At 38.1% G+C, this 15,249-nt stretch overlaps 1 protein-coding gene across 3 annotated transcripts in view; it reads right to left on the bottom strand.

Moving 5' to 3' along the window:
- Window positions 1-334: 334 nt before the first annotated feature.
- The window catches only part of GRM5 (glutamate metabotropic receptor 5), a 245,144-nt gene continuing 230,229 nt past the window's right edge, over window positions 335-15,249 (bottom strand). For all 3 annotated transcript variants that reach the window (XM_063148826.1, XM_063148827.1, XM_063148825.1), the window contains one exon: window positions 335-7,722. In XM_063148826.1, coding sequence (XP_063004896.1) covers window positions 6,900-7,722 — 823 coding nt within the window. In that variant the 3' untranslated portion in view covers window positions 335-6,899. The remainder of the gene's footprint in view (window positions 7,723-15,249) is intronic.

Raw genomic sequence — 15,249 nt, forward strand, 5'->3', positions numbered from 1 at the left:
ATTTCTTAGGGCATCTATAAAAATAAAGTTTTGGTATATGATTCCAAGTGGAAGAGCTTTGTTTTCTGTCGCTTAAGTCTAGATTATTTTACTCTTTTCTCTCAAATCTATATATATCTCATCAATGAGATTGTGTGTGCATCAAAAGACAAACTATACTAGAATGTTATGTAACTATGATACCATTAATGTTAACTTAACCCTTTAAAGCAAGAGAGGGAGGAGTAAAAGAGAGAGATTGTAATTCAAGGGTTTGTGTGTAGGCATACCTGGTTTGTAGAAAAATGCACTGAAAACATAGCTGTAAGTGTTCTGGAGAAAAAAAAAAATCCAGTTTTCAGTCATATCACAGATTCTTTTTAATACTGTTCAAAAAGTACCTGACTCTACATAAACACCAACTATAACATGATGTAGACAATTGAGAAACAAGCAAGTGTATTCTTCAATGCTAAAATAAATTACATTTGTACAGGTAGAAAGCAAACCAAAGCTGATAAAAATGTTAAATTTTATGAAAAATCTTTTTCAGTTCACATCAAAATAATAACTTTACATTCTCTATGTTTTAATAGTATAAGCAGCAACAACATAAAAAAGAACAAACGGTCACAGAATGTTTGAAACCAGTTCTTCATAAGTTATTAGCAAATTAAAAAAAATAAATACAAGCACTTGTAGCCCACATAAATCTTTTGGAATTGGCACCATCTCTCTAAAACATCTATATTCTATATAGATTTCTAATTACAAATACCACCAGCAGCTGCCATATAATCCTATTAGTACATGTAATATACATAGTATATTTGTTCCCATTTGGCAGATTGGAGTGACTTAGTATTTATTGTTTGTTAATACTGTCATTGCTCAGGTTAGACAAAACCAGCCATATACACCAGTTCATCACCCAGATGAATTTTTTACTTACCTTTATGCTTCACTGGCCTGTATCTCTTTTCCATTTCACAGTAAAAAATTGTTGGTGGCAATTGGAGATATTTGAACTAAGGATAAAATAATAAACCTTCACAGAAAAAAAAGAATTCAGGTAATTCAACACAAGTCTTTACTAGATTAAGTGAAATGGGTAGTAGATTAATGATTTTCTTGTTCATGGAGAGTATTGACTTCATTTTTGGAGTTTCATTAAACTGCCAGAAAATTGTGACATCCTGGGTTTTTTTGGACATGGTCACTCACATCCCTTAACATGTTTAGTTAGAGGATGACTTTCCCACTGGGATACCAGATAGAGTATGTATGGTTGGAAGGACTTATTCACCAAGCCTAGCTTCAGGAATGAATCTAGTAAAATCCATCTGCTGTTTGATTCAAAAGAGAGTGGGAAGAATATCCTGTCATTATAATTCTCTGCAGAACAAATAGTCAAATGTGGACTTCAGCGGCCACTTATACAACTTCGATTATCTTTATATGGATATTAATCTGGAATGATTCCATTAACCCAAATAGATTAAGGACTTCAGGACTTAAAATTATTCTGTGTAATACATAGCTTTTTGCTCTAGTGTGGAGATCAGCACCTTTTGTTAAATATCTAGCCTTCCTGTGGAGTTTGTGAGAAGAGTTAGTGCTCAAGAAAGCAACAAAACAAGGAAAAAGATGTCTAGGAATACTCTATTTGAGCCAGTATGCAAATGCAATGTGCAGAAAATACTAATTTTCCTCTGGGATCAATTTATTGAGATATCTATACATTTTGTTCCAAAGATGGGCCAGGTTACCTTTGTAAAAGGTGACTGGAGGAAAATGAAATAAGTCCCTTTTTCTTCAGGCTCAGAGAATAAGCAATTCGAGTTTAATTCCTTTGCCTATCCAATAAGATTCAATCTCTCCTTTCTATGTTGGGGTCTGAGATCTCCAGATGGAAGACAACATTTCTGCAGATAAGAAGTTATCTAAGGGCACATCCTTCCCTCCTGTCACAAAAACATTTTTCAAGGAAGCATTTAACTTTTTCTTTAGCCAGTATGTAGCACAGACAAAAAGTTGCCTCTACTTCTTCAGAGTTAAAATACCTTATCTCTGCTCCAGAAATTTTAAAAGTATTTTATATTAATTGGTCCTATATGATATCTAATTTTATTCAGTGTATGTCTTATCATGTTGCACCGTTCCTTTTCCACTGCAATACTCTTGAATTTGTTCCTGCCCTGTGAAAATACCTCGGGGAAATGAATAAAAACTCAGCAATGAGTCATTGGAGCACTTTCCAGCCAGGAGACTGTACGGTGCATTCTGTGTACTCTCATGTATTTTTCTGCATCCTTGATGGGTTTTAACATGAGGCAGATACAAAGATCCTTAGATGTGTGGTGATCAGGTTAGTTCTGAGCATACACAGACATACTATGCTAGATGCTGGAGGAAGCTGGCATTTGAATAGTTGTTCTAAAATTGAGTTTAAAATGTAGGTATTAAATTCTACTGAAATCCTAACTTTAGGCTCCAAAGTCTCTTTTTTGGGGTCAGCCAAACCAGACCTGACACTGGTCTCCAATACAATACAAAATTTGTGGTCACATTGTTAGTCCTGAGCATAGCGCTCTGATTTCCCTAAGGAACCAACTCTTTTTTATGCTGTCTGTTGCTGTCATCTTTTATCCTCTCACCTCATAAATGATGTATTAAGAAGAACAACGTTGCACACTTTCCTTTACAGAAATTACACCCACAGCTATGCAGTCTTTCAGTTTGGTCTTGCACACTAAAGAAAACATTTGAGGGGAAACTCCACAATCATCCAGAGTGAGAGTCATGGATTGGGCTTCCCATTTACTCTCTTTTGATAGCTTATTCTCTCAGTTTTTAACACAAGTTTTCCTTTTACAGACACAGCAACTAAATAAACATCCAAGAAAACTAACATAATTTTTTTTTTTTTTTTTTTTTTTTTTTGCTTTTGTAGCTTATAATGGTTTTTGAATTAGCATTTAGTTTCTATCTCACTTTTGTAGCTGGAAATCAAAGGAAGAAGCCAGCACCTTGACCAGGTTTCATGAAATATCAACAAGTGATTTGGGGACTGTGGTCTAAAAATCTCTGGTCTAAGGTATCTGCATGAGTCTAGGCACCAAATGTTCAGATAGAAGTACAAGGAAGCACATCTTCAAAGTCATGCAATCATTCTTCAGAGACAATTTAAAAACACAGTTCTTCAGTATTGCAAAGGCTTCTTTCCAAATGGCCTGAGAATGGCTCACTTTATTCAAAAGCATAGATCCAAAGGTGATTACACCATCACTCTTTAGGGTTGGCCTCAAGCACAAAAGAAAGAAGAGATTTTTTTTGAGGTCCATGTGGTCAAGAATGACAGTAGTTTCAAATCCTTTAATTTCCTTTGTGTCAGCAGCACTATATTGGAAGGCAAATTTCAAGCCATTCAGTTGGTACTTGCACATTCTTTAGTTAGATTGAAAAGTGTTCATTATTGTAACTTTTGCATTTATGTCTGAAAACCCTTGCTACTCTAGCTTAATGTCCTAAATTAAGACTAGCATAATGAAGTCATGATGTCTGTCTACATAATTTTTTTTCTCTTATGTCAAACCCACTGGCTTCTCCCAAAGAACTTTCCAGTCTTGCAAATCTCGCACTGGGCTCATTTGGATTATTACTACAGACATTACACCGTTTTTCCTTCTTCTCCACAAAACCTTTCCTCCCTTTGTTGGAATTCAAACATGTGATAAAAAATTACACTGATGTGCTCCAGTCTGCACAATTAAAGCAGATTCTGCCGTCCTTAAATGCCTCTAAGGTTGTCCATCTTTTAATAAAAATAGACTGACTCCTAGAAGATACCACCTCAGCAGGGTCCATCCATAGTTCCTTGTGTCACTAAAATGTCTGCTGTGGCTGATAGATACACAAAGATACATGACTCCTCCAAAAGTGAGAGTGAACAAAAGTGTTTAAAATTTCGGTTGCACAGCATTAGGTTTTAGGCTCTTAAAACATGCATTCAGGGCACATGGGGCATCTCCACCCAAACTGTCATGACAGTACACATGACCATTTTCAGGAAGTTCTGAGCAATAGCTGTGGTGCAGTTTGAGAGCAGAAGAGGTATATTTATGCTGAGCTTGACAGTTTCAATTTTTCACTCCTTTTTACTAGTTTTTTATTTAAGGAAATATTTTATATTTGTCATATAATCCTTATTTCCACTGTTGATTATTTCACAGTGCAGTGAAACCCACAGATTTTAGCAGTAATACAATTCTATTAATTGTCCACCACCATAAGAAAAGACTAAAGGGGATCTAAAATTCTAGGGAAGGTTCGAGGTGGAGGATGTTCTTGTAAGAATATTGGTCAATAGTTTGAAGTATAAGAGAACAGGTAGTAATAGAATCCTTTCGAAATTCACATTGGTTACCTCAGTACACTCTATATTAGAACAATATTGCACTGATGGGAGACAAATATTATCATATAAGTCTTCCATGAACAACATTTAAGTGATCTAAACTCCCCTAACAAGAATGTATCACAGACTGATTGGACATGCTTTTCTCTTAAATGTGGGTTGTAACCTGTGACAGAAGATGCTTTCTCCTGATGACATGAACAGCTAAGGAATGATGAGACATGCTAGTACTGTGAACCAAGAGGGCAAAACTGAGCTCTAGTCTGGGAACCGTGCAGCTGCACAGAGCTGAGTCTGTGCTGATCAGTCATGCGAGGATGCAAGAACTGCATATGGGCAACAAGGACCTTCAGTCATGCCTTAGTGTAGGGATCTGCCTTCTGGAGTAGAGCTGTTTTGTGACCTGCCTGTTCATGCTATAGGCAAAGCTGATAAATGACTGTACCTGACAAGACAAGCATGCCCAGACTGCAATTGGATAACATTGCCTGACTCTAGAGTCACCAGAGTACTTCTGTGAGGTGCTGGTCTAGATTCAGCCATCTATTACTTTTCATTTTTAAATGTTGTTGAGCAGCAAAGTGGGGCACAATGCATAATAGTGAAACAAGAATCCCAAAGGAATAGAAAATGCTCTTTGCTAAAATATGTGAATGTGCTTTCATCTTTTACTTGTTTGATCAAATAGCTATTTTGAACGTGGGGGAGAAAAAGGAGGTATGAATTTTGATTACAAAATATTTGTTATTTTCGAAGAAACAAGATCTAAAGGTTTTGAAAATAAAATATAGCAGCCTTATTTCAAGGCTCCCTTCCTTGAGGCTGTCTTCTATGTAAGGCAACATCAACTCAACTTTGAATTGAAGTACATTACTCATCACTTCATGCTATCCTTCAATAAAATAAAACAAACCCATAAAAGTTTGGCACCTGAGGACAGCTATGTCATGAAGAAGAGAGCAAATACAGTGTGCGTTTAGGGTCTGACTTACAAGTTCTATGTAACTACACCTATCAAAAATTATTTAGCTACTATTCAAACTTTAAAACTCTTCCCTGCCTGTATTAAAAAAGTGCTGTGACAGTATGAAGTGCACTAAACTGTACTACTTTGATATAGGAAAAAAAAATTGAGGAATCCCCTTGTTTCTTCTGTGAGTTGCTAAGAAGCAAAGATTCTGTTGGTTCATATCTCATTAGGTCTTCTTTGTTTTAACCATTACTCTGTATTGCTTTGAATGTATTTTTTTTGTCACTGTTCATAACTGCAAGGGATCAGCAGCAAAACAAATTTTAAAATTGTTGCTTATTAAAGAGTAGCTTAATCACCTCTAAGCAGACTTTGACACAGGGTTTTTTCCATATATATGTGTATATTAATTAAGATTATGACAACCTTTCCTTTTGATAGTTAGCATTTGTGATAATCCAAATTGGTATCCTAGAATTCTGTCATTCAAAGGATGGAGAAAATCCTTAGGGTGTTTACCTGTTTGTTACAAGCAAAGATGGGAGTCTGAATAAGTATTTTAACTGGTAACATTATCATGAGGATGTCCATAAAAATGTGCTAATTTTTCTAGGGAGTGCAGCTATAATGTAGCTTGGTAGTGCTGCTAGAAAGAGAATATTCATCTCAACAACTTGCCCTGGTAGGGGAATTACAAAACAGTACTCCAGAAAATATTTTTTGCTACTTCAATATTAGTTGGCAACATGGTGAAATAGTCAGGAGATCTTCCTTGGGTTTGTTGTTGTGAAGGTGAATCCAATGATAACAAATTGAAATTAGATACTGATAGAAGAGAATTTAATAAACAAATGCGTAGGTTGAGAAGTCACTTGTAAAGCCCTCCATATTGCAGTCACTCACTGCAAAGCCTCAGCTTAGTGTTATCCATGTGTAACGTATCACAGACACAATATTCTTCAGCAAAAGGTTTTGTAGTAACATACATTACTGCTTTTTGTGATCTTCATAGATAAAAAAGAGAGAAAGCTTGACATGTTGGTCCCAGATTTGAGTCTGTTAGAAAATGTACATTCAATGTTTGGTCTTCTATTCTTGATAAAAGATCAAGGTTCACTTCTGGGCAAGGGATCAGAGTAAACAAACAAACCATTTTACAGTTGTTTACAATCTAGTTCCCCCCTGTCCCCTATATTGTACACACAGTTCATTGTAATACTAAAGCAAAGCACTTGGTATGTAACTGGATTAACAGACTCCTTATAAGCCCTCAAAAATAGATTCAGTGTTTCTGAAAAGCCCATGTTTTTTTAAGGCCACGATAATCTGCCAAGAGTCATTTTGTCTTTAAATCAGCATAATTAATCTGATGTTTCCGCCTCTCAGGTGATTCCTCTTCTTCCCTTCCATTCCTCACAAGATGACCCAATGCCTCTCACTCTGTCTGCGTAAACACTGGAGATCTTGAAGACTTGGCTGTCCCCTGACTACTTGCTTGTAGTTGTTGAGCTCCAACATCTTCTTGAAGTACATTCACAGCGAAGAAGAACTTTGAGTATAATCTCTGATGAGGAGTGTGTCATATTTGGGGGAGGACGGGATGCAGAGAGCTGATTCAGAAGCTGGAGAGCTGGGAGATGCGCTTCCAGAATCAATGGAGTCTCTAAAAGGAGAAGGAGGAGTTAAAGCCACCAACTCCTCCAGGTCTTGCTTGGCCGTTGGGGTCTCTGAAGTGCCTTCTTTGATGCTGTCATTTGAAGGTTTCCTAGCAGCCTGTGAAGAGCCGTTGACTTCAATGGCAGGAAGTGGTTGGATCTCTGCAAGTGTGGTCATTGTTGTAGGGAGCTGGATTTCCCTTGGAATCAGGTAGGAAGAGCAGAGAGGAGCAGCCCCCGCTGTCCCTGGAGTAGATGTTGAAAGCATCATAGAGTTCAGCTCACTGATATTGGCTGTGAAGCGAGTAACAACACTGCTGATCTGCTCCATGATGGAGCCTTGAGAGGAGCTGCTTCGCTGAGGAGGTTCTGACTGGAAGGTGGGGGCTTCGTCTTCTGTTCGGCTGACAGAGGCAGTTCTGTGGCTCAAAGTGCTGATTGGTGAGGGAGTCTGTGGTCGGTACTGAGCTGGGTATTGCTCTTCGGCTTCCGAAACGTCGTAAAGCGTTTTGGCACTAGCCTCGGGAAATGTAGCGCTGCTACTGTGCCGGCTACTATCTGTGCTTTTAGAAAAAGGCTTGATCACTGCAGTTTGGTTGGGGTTCTCTTTTTTGTTGATGTGGACTGACAACCGCTGCCAAAGGTGTGCTCCTCGGCTGCTTTTCTCGTTCTGGGCCCAGGAAACTGATTTCCCATTAGAGCTGTAAACACAAATGAGATAAGATGGTAACTTGCTACAAAGTTAAAAATTTAATTGCTATACCCATATCAAGGGTATATGGTATTTTAGAGTTTATATTCACTATAAAGCTGACTGTAACTTCATCTATATCTATTTATTGCAATATATCTATCATTTATACCTGTATGTTCGAGGAAAACAAGCAGCATGTCAGCTCATTTCACAGGCCATTTGTGCCCCCAGCCACCACCTGTCCTGTGCTAGTGCATGGCCACCGCTGACCCCTCTGTTGAGGCCCTTGGGACATAGGCAGTGTCCATGCTGGGGGAGAGAGCAACTTGATGGCTTCCCTTCTGTTGGTCTGGTGTCGGGAAGAGGGCCTGTGGGACTGAGGGATGCATAGAGGAGTAAGGAAGAATTAAACACTTGAAGAGAGTGAGAGACTCAGACTGGCTAGAGTGCAGGGGCAGGTGTGTGGGCTGGCCTGGGAGCTTTCAGTGGTAAGGAGCTTGGTATAGTGTTCTAAACATGGATTCATGGTATGGGGCAGGGATTGTAGACTGGGAGATGAAGAAGTTAAACTGGGGAAAAAAAATCTGGTTTTGTCCCGCTATTTGAAAGCATTGGAGCAACACACAGAAAGGGACTATACTGGTTGTAGGTAATGGACAACAACTTCCTCATCAAGGTACTTGGCAAGCTACCTGCCACCAAATTAAAGAAATTATTTTTTTCAAATTGCAGGCCAGCTCAGAGAATTAAACTATGTTCCTAGTAGGAAAGAAATACCAGACAAGCTATACAAGCTCCTCGTGGTAACATGAGTTTGGAGACAGCAATAAACATTTTGCTCCACTTTTCTGCAAAATGAGTCCTCTTAGGGTAAATTCTCTTCAAATCCCATCCTACTCTTTTTCAAAATTGCTTATTTGTCTCCTCTTGATACCTAAGAAAAGCCAGCTGTGACCCTTATAAACACACAGTATTTCCTTCTACATCTTCCTCAGTCTGACGAACTGGTGTTTGCACATACATTAACATATAGTTCTTGGAAATAAGGAAGATATTAGAAATGTTTCTTAGCTGAAACAGACAATGACTCTGAAATGATATCAACAGGAAAAACAGTCCACACATACAAGTAAACATGATTTATATATAAAATGCATCAAAACTTCAGACAATTCACTTTGGTTTCCAAAACATTTGCTATAGCCATTTAGGATTTATGAAAAGACAACACTGGAGACCCTGGCAGACTACTGCAAATTTGGTTTTTGTTTGCTTTTTTAAGTCTGCAAAAGATATCCTCACATGTTAGCCTGCGGCATAATAGTTTGCAAAGCACATACTTTACTAAATACAGATGACTGTACTGGCCTTCATGTGGAGGCTTCCCTCAAACTATCCATTTAATAGCTCTTCTGGCCATCTTAAAAAAAGTTGCATGCTGAGTGTAAAACAAAACCTCCTGGTGGGTTCACATTTGTGATTACATTACATGGAATTACGATGGATCATGTAACACAACATGTATCAACAGATTTCCCCTTCAAAAGAAGCATGACAGAATCCAGAAGACAAACACAATGTAAAACAATGGGTACTTTAGGAGAGGGAGGACTGGGAAAGGAGCTGTATAAGTACATATGGGTTCCCCCCTTTGCTGCAATGGTCACCAGGATGATATTTGTGTCTTGGAAGCTGTCTGTTAGGCCCTACCCCCAAAATGCCAGGCAAAACAGCTGGTGGTTTGTAACTTGCTGTTCAGACAATCCCTTCCTTCTGCTGTACTCCAGTCAGAGCAAGTAGGAAAAGCAAACTCTGTTCTGTAGCACTGCTCAATTTGACTCTTTGAATCTCTGGGAGTCCAGTTCTGGACTGAGCAGGAGATGGCACCAATGTCTTGCAGAATGAAATTGTTCCTTCTGAGGACCATGCACTTGTTTCCTCGCAACACATACTCTGTGGGTGTTGAGAACTCTTTGAGAGCCCTGGCTCACTGGTCGTGCTGAGTCTTGAGCTCAGTGGGATCTCTGTGACAGCAGCAGGAGCAGAATTTGGATTGTTTGGCAGATGAGATCTTGCCTCTAGTTCCACTATGTGACCATGAAACCTTGTCCCATCTGCTGCTGTCTTTGACCTGGACCAGGAGGGAGAATGATCTGGCACTTGTAACTTTGATCAGGAAGAAAGAGAGGATGCAGATCCAGTACTGGATGTCCTCCTGGTGAGGTCTTAGAAGGACCTGTGACAGGCCTGCCTGCCACAGGGGTGAAATAAATGCCATTAACATGAAGGATTAGTCAATGCAAATAGAAATGCTTGCCCAAAGAAAGTGGTGTATTCTAGCACCCCTCCTGACTTCAAGCACTGACTTAGTACAGGGCGTTCAAACCCTTTTAAAAGTGTACTAAACGCATATAAATATTTTCATGGCCTGAAGACCAGATTGTAAGGATTTAGGAAAGCAACATGCTACTTCCTCCCTCCTCACAGTTAAAGAGACAATAATTAAAGAGGGACATGAGGCTGAAGAACCTGGAGAAAGGGAAAGAATGAAATCTGAGATTGCACTGAACCATTGGGAAAGATAGGGAACAGTTAAATCTTCCGTGGTGCAAGTCACCAGCCTCTCTGAATCTCAGTTTGGGTTTGGGTCAGTCTTGGCTGATACACTCACACTTTTGTACTCTGCCCTAGAGTTATCTCTGCATGTTGATCCTAGGGCTGTGAAGGAGACCCGATGGCTGTTTAACGCAAAATTTGTGCAAAAGTCTGAAACACTTGACCATTATTCACTGCAAATCCCTTGATATTACAAAATGAATAGGACACAAATGCCATCCACTGAACAGGTGGTGGGGCATTGGAATGGGCTGCGCAAGGAAGTGACAGAATCAGCATCCGTGGAACTGTTCAAAACATGTTTGCATTTGGGAAAATGGTTTGGTGGTGAACACAGTGATGTTGGGTTTACAGTTGCACTTGATGATCTTGGAGGTCTTTTCCAACCTTTTTGATTCCATAATTTTTCAGTAAGGAGTGTACCCTATTGCTAAAGAATTTTTGTGTTAGAAATGTATCCTATGTTTTATCATGCTGTGCCTTCTTACTAGGAAGTCAACACTGGACTGAATTGTGCATCATTTTTTTGCCTCTGTGAAAGGATCACCTCTTGTTTTCTTATATTGCCATGAAAGTGGGTTGAGGATAAATTGCTGTGATAATACTTTAAGATCCTACTCTAACTGCATATTGATTGGTACTCTGTCAAGTTAACTGGAAACCACACAATGCTCACAACTTAAAAATAGAGAAATAAAGATAGATCACAGACATAGAATAGGATATCTAGGAATGGAATTGTTTACATTTACTATGCCCAGCTCTGCCTTGACTCTTCAATGATGGGAAGCTTTAGGATAGTGAAATTTTAGATTTTTCTTTTAAACAGATATTGGCTCCATCAGTTGAAAACAGAAGAATTAAACTTTTGAACTCCCAAAGGAATTTCACTACAAAGTTTGGCTGAATACAAATTTTTCTATCCCATTCTTCTGCTCTGCCAGTTCTTCTGCTGGCACATTGCACTGAATAGAGCAGAGGAGAATGGAGCAAGCTTCAACCAGTGATACCAAAATGTTCAGATTTTTTATTTAACAATGCCTTTTGCAGAACTTTTATTTTTGCTTTTAATTTCTTTTGCTATAGGTTAATTAGGTTCAGATTTATGCACAAGAGAGATTTCCTGAGAACTAGACAGTAATTTTTTCTCCATTGTCTTTACTAAAAGCTGCTTTGATTTTGATAGACTGGCTTTTTCTCTGCCTTCTAGACTTACATAATGTGTACAAGAAACTAAATTAGAATAAATGAGAAAATTTGAAGTAGCTGATTTTTCAAATATTTCTTCTACCCTTGTCCACTTGATGACAGAATAGCAATTAGTTTTGTTTCTAATTTTTTTCTCCTACTGAATCACTTTAGAGACACTTGAGTTTTGTCTTTACGGATTTTTTCTGTTCATGAGAGTTATTAACTGCTTTTTATACACTTAGATAAAAAAAAAAATTCCCCTCCCTTTACTAATATTTTTTAAACTGTCTAGAATGGGTCACTTGGTCTTTTGCTTTTGTTGAGGTAGTAGAACTTTTGTTGCAGTATTTTCTTCCTCTGTTGTATGATTACTTATGAGATGGTGCATAGGTCTGCCACAAGTGTTTCTTTAGCCAGGTGCTAGTGAAGCAAATTTGTTTTGTAAGGTACTTCAAAATGCAGAAGAAATTAAAAACAGGAAGAGGAATTTACAGACACAGCAGCTGAAAACTCTCATATTTTAACAAGGGTGCCATTCTCATTAATTAACCAGAGCTGCTAAAATTAATTCTGGTGCTGAATGCCTAGGGACCAGTGCTGGGGACAGTTACTGAAAACTATGCAATTTGAAAATAAGTGACTTCTTCTCTCAATATCTTTCACTGAACTAGGAAAATCAGTTTAAAGTGGTGGAATTAATTATTTCTTAAGAAAGCCCAGAATGCATAGCTGCATAGTGGAGACCAAAATATAAGTGGAACCATAAAAATGTAAGGGAATTTTTAGTCTCTGTGTCATACTTATATGGGTATCTAACTCCAAATTTGAAATGGTACAACTGCAAACACACACTGGACAATAACTTGATGGAGACATGTATGATATGTTTGCAACCCGTCCTCATGTGACTACAGTAAGGAAAGATTCCAAATTCTTAAGGTTTTTAAGTCCATGAATGGAATTTCATATTTTAGAACACTGGTCTAAATTTTATGGAGCTAAAATTGGTAGCAAATTTGTGCCCCGATGTTTCAATGGCTGAAGTGTTACAATTAAGGTGTAGTTCTGACACTCTGCAGACTTCTTGCATCTTTAAGGGTGAACTCTTCCCGTGTTACCCCCAGAAGCAACTGGCAGTGATAAGCAGGATAAACTTCTGTACTTGGCTCAGCCCATATAACTTTCTGCCATAGAGAACCCTTATTATTCAAACTAAATAGTTAGAACCTGTTCTCCTTTTAGACTCCTCTGCTGAAACCTTATTAAGGACTCAATGATATAATCATTCTGCCTGAAAAGGATTTGTGTGCTATCAGCAGACTTAATTAAAACTTTATTCTTCATAAGGGATGGTATGCTTATGTGTGTTTGCCCATGATTAATTCAAGTAGGGGCAAATATGCATTTTCTTTCATCTTGTCTCCTGCAATCTCAGATCATTATTTCTTTTGCTTGTAGTGACCGAAGTTCTTCATCCCTGGGAGAATGCAAGTGCCTTGCAACATGCTAAAAACACTGAAATGAAGTGGTGAACGTCAGTATACAACTATGAAGAAGCAAGTCATAGTTTCTCCCAGAAATATAGAACAACCTGGATAACTTGATGCAGGACCAAAGATGTCTAAATTAGGTAAATTCTACCACTGTAATGTTTTATTTTGTTGCTATTCTTCTAATTTTAAAAAGCTTTTAAGAAAACTTCGACAAGCCTATGTAATTGTTTCCCTGGGTAAAAGACAATTCTGCCACAAACAAATAATCTGCTAGTGATATATCACTCAAGTTATTTAGTTTAAATTAATCTCATACTGCTTTTTCTGTGGAAATAAATGACAACAAAACAGAAAAGAGGAACAATACAGGGAAAAAAATAGTTTTGTCATGTCCTGAGCTCTAGAAATAAACAACGATTTGCAATTATTTTTCAGAGTAGTTTTCTGTTTTGAACAGCAAGAACAATTATTTATATTACTCTAAAAATCATAATATATTGATACCTCCTTTCCTCATGAAAATCTGACATTTCTATGAGTGACTTAATATGTACTTAAATGTACTTAATATGTACATACTTACTTAATATGAAAGTATGAAAGAAACTACAAAGTGAGAGAGAGTTGATGTACGAAACCTTTGCCAGTGACCTCCCAGTGCAGCCACCAATGATGCTGATTCTGGTAACTGCTTCAGCAGCCTGCCTGGTTAGATTGAGAAATGGAGGGTCTGGTATCTGAATGAAACATTTCTAGTACATCAGTGATTACCCAAAATGCAAAAATGATCCTGGTATGAGATGTATCTTCTTTTCTCTACTACCATGACCTCATTGATATTGTTAATTAAATAATGAGTTGTGTTATGCTTTTTGTCTGAAAAATGCCTTTTCAAGCATCTCTGAGTACTTTTGCTACACTGGAGCATTCTATTCACAGGATGGAGAGAGGACAATGACGCCTCTTGAACTCTGAGCTCCTCTTCCTCAGTTCCACTTAAAGCAGAACATGCTTTAAGGTGTTTTCAGCATTTATTGGTCAATCTAATTTTTCATTGTTTTCATTGTTAAAGGTATGAAGTGGGAATTGGGAAAAATAGAAACCATCACATTACCTGACCCTGAAATCAAGTGTAAAAGCAGTGCACAAAAACAAAAAAGAAGCACAAGATACACACGCAACACAAACAAAAAACTAACCAACAAACCAACCAATAGACCAATGAAAAAAAAAAACTCTCCCAGTTGTATCTCCAAAGTCAAGAGTTGATTTGACTTCTATCTTCTGCAAAGAGCATGCAATTGGAGGAATTTTACATGTTTGGCATGTCTAAAAAATAATTACAGAAGTATTTTTGTGCATGGGACTTATCAGCAGGAAAGTTACTCCCGTGAGTTATTAAACAGTTTCTTATTCATTGCAATCAATCAAATAAAAAATGTATATATTATGCAGGAAATGCAAAAGAACTGATGTGATGGCTGCTTTGTGAAAGCTTCATAAAAGAACTCATTCCTATAGTTGATTTTATCATATATGTGTGAATGATTCTCACAGATGATGCAGGAGGTTGTAAATTCCCTAATTACAAATAGCCTTTCAAGGCAACATATAAAGTACCCACTACTTCTATGTGTGTGTCATTTTTCATCTTGTAACATCCAAAGCCACTTGTAATACTAATATGAAGGGATAGTTAGGCTCAGATGTGGAAAATGTCCACACTAGGGCTGGAATACAAATATAGCATTGCATGAGGTGTTTGAGGACGTGAGCTGGACAACACTGCCCAGTATGAATTGCATGACATTATTTAGACTGGAAGACTGTAAGTGGTCAGTATCGTGAGACCTCTTTGTCCTATGAGATGATGAGTTTTTTTCATCATTTGCAAATTGTCAGGCCCCTGTATGTCTTTTTCCATCTGCTCTTCATCTCAGTGGCTTCTAGCACTGGTCTGATACCTATTGGGTTGTGAGAATGTACCTACTTTCTGAAATGTCTGAGTTGTGTCTGGGAGATTCCCAGGCTGTTCAAGGGCAACTCTGCTGAGCTCACAAAATTGGACAAGGACCATTGGCCAGGACATTGTGGCTGGAGACACAGCCATCAAATGCGATTGCACTCTCTATTAAGCAGCAGGTGTTCTTAAACTGTTTGAGTAGGTCTTGCAGCTGACAGTCTTGCTGTGGAACTATTAGACTGACAGTTTCTAGTCTTTTTGACTGCTAGGG

This window comes from Melospiza melodia, chromosome 2, assembly GCF_035770615.1.
Source record: "Melospiza melodia melodia isolate bMelMel2 chromosome 2, bMelMel2.pri, whole genome shotgun sequence".
NCBI classification, from domain to species: Eukaryota; Metazoa; Chordata; class Aves; order Passeriformes; family Passerellidae; genus Melospiza; species Melospiza melodia.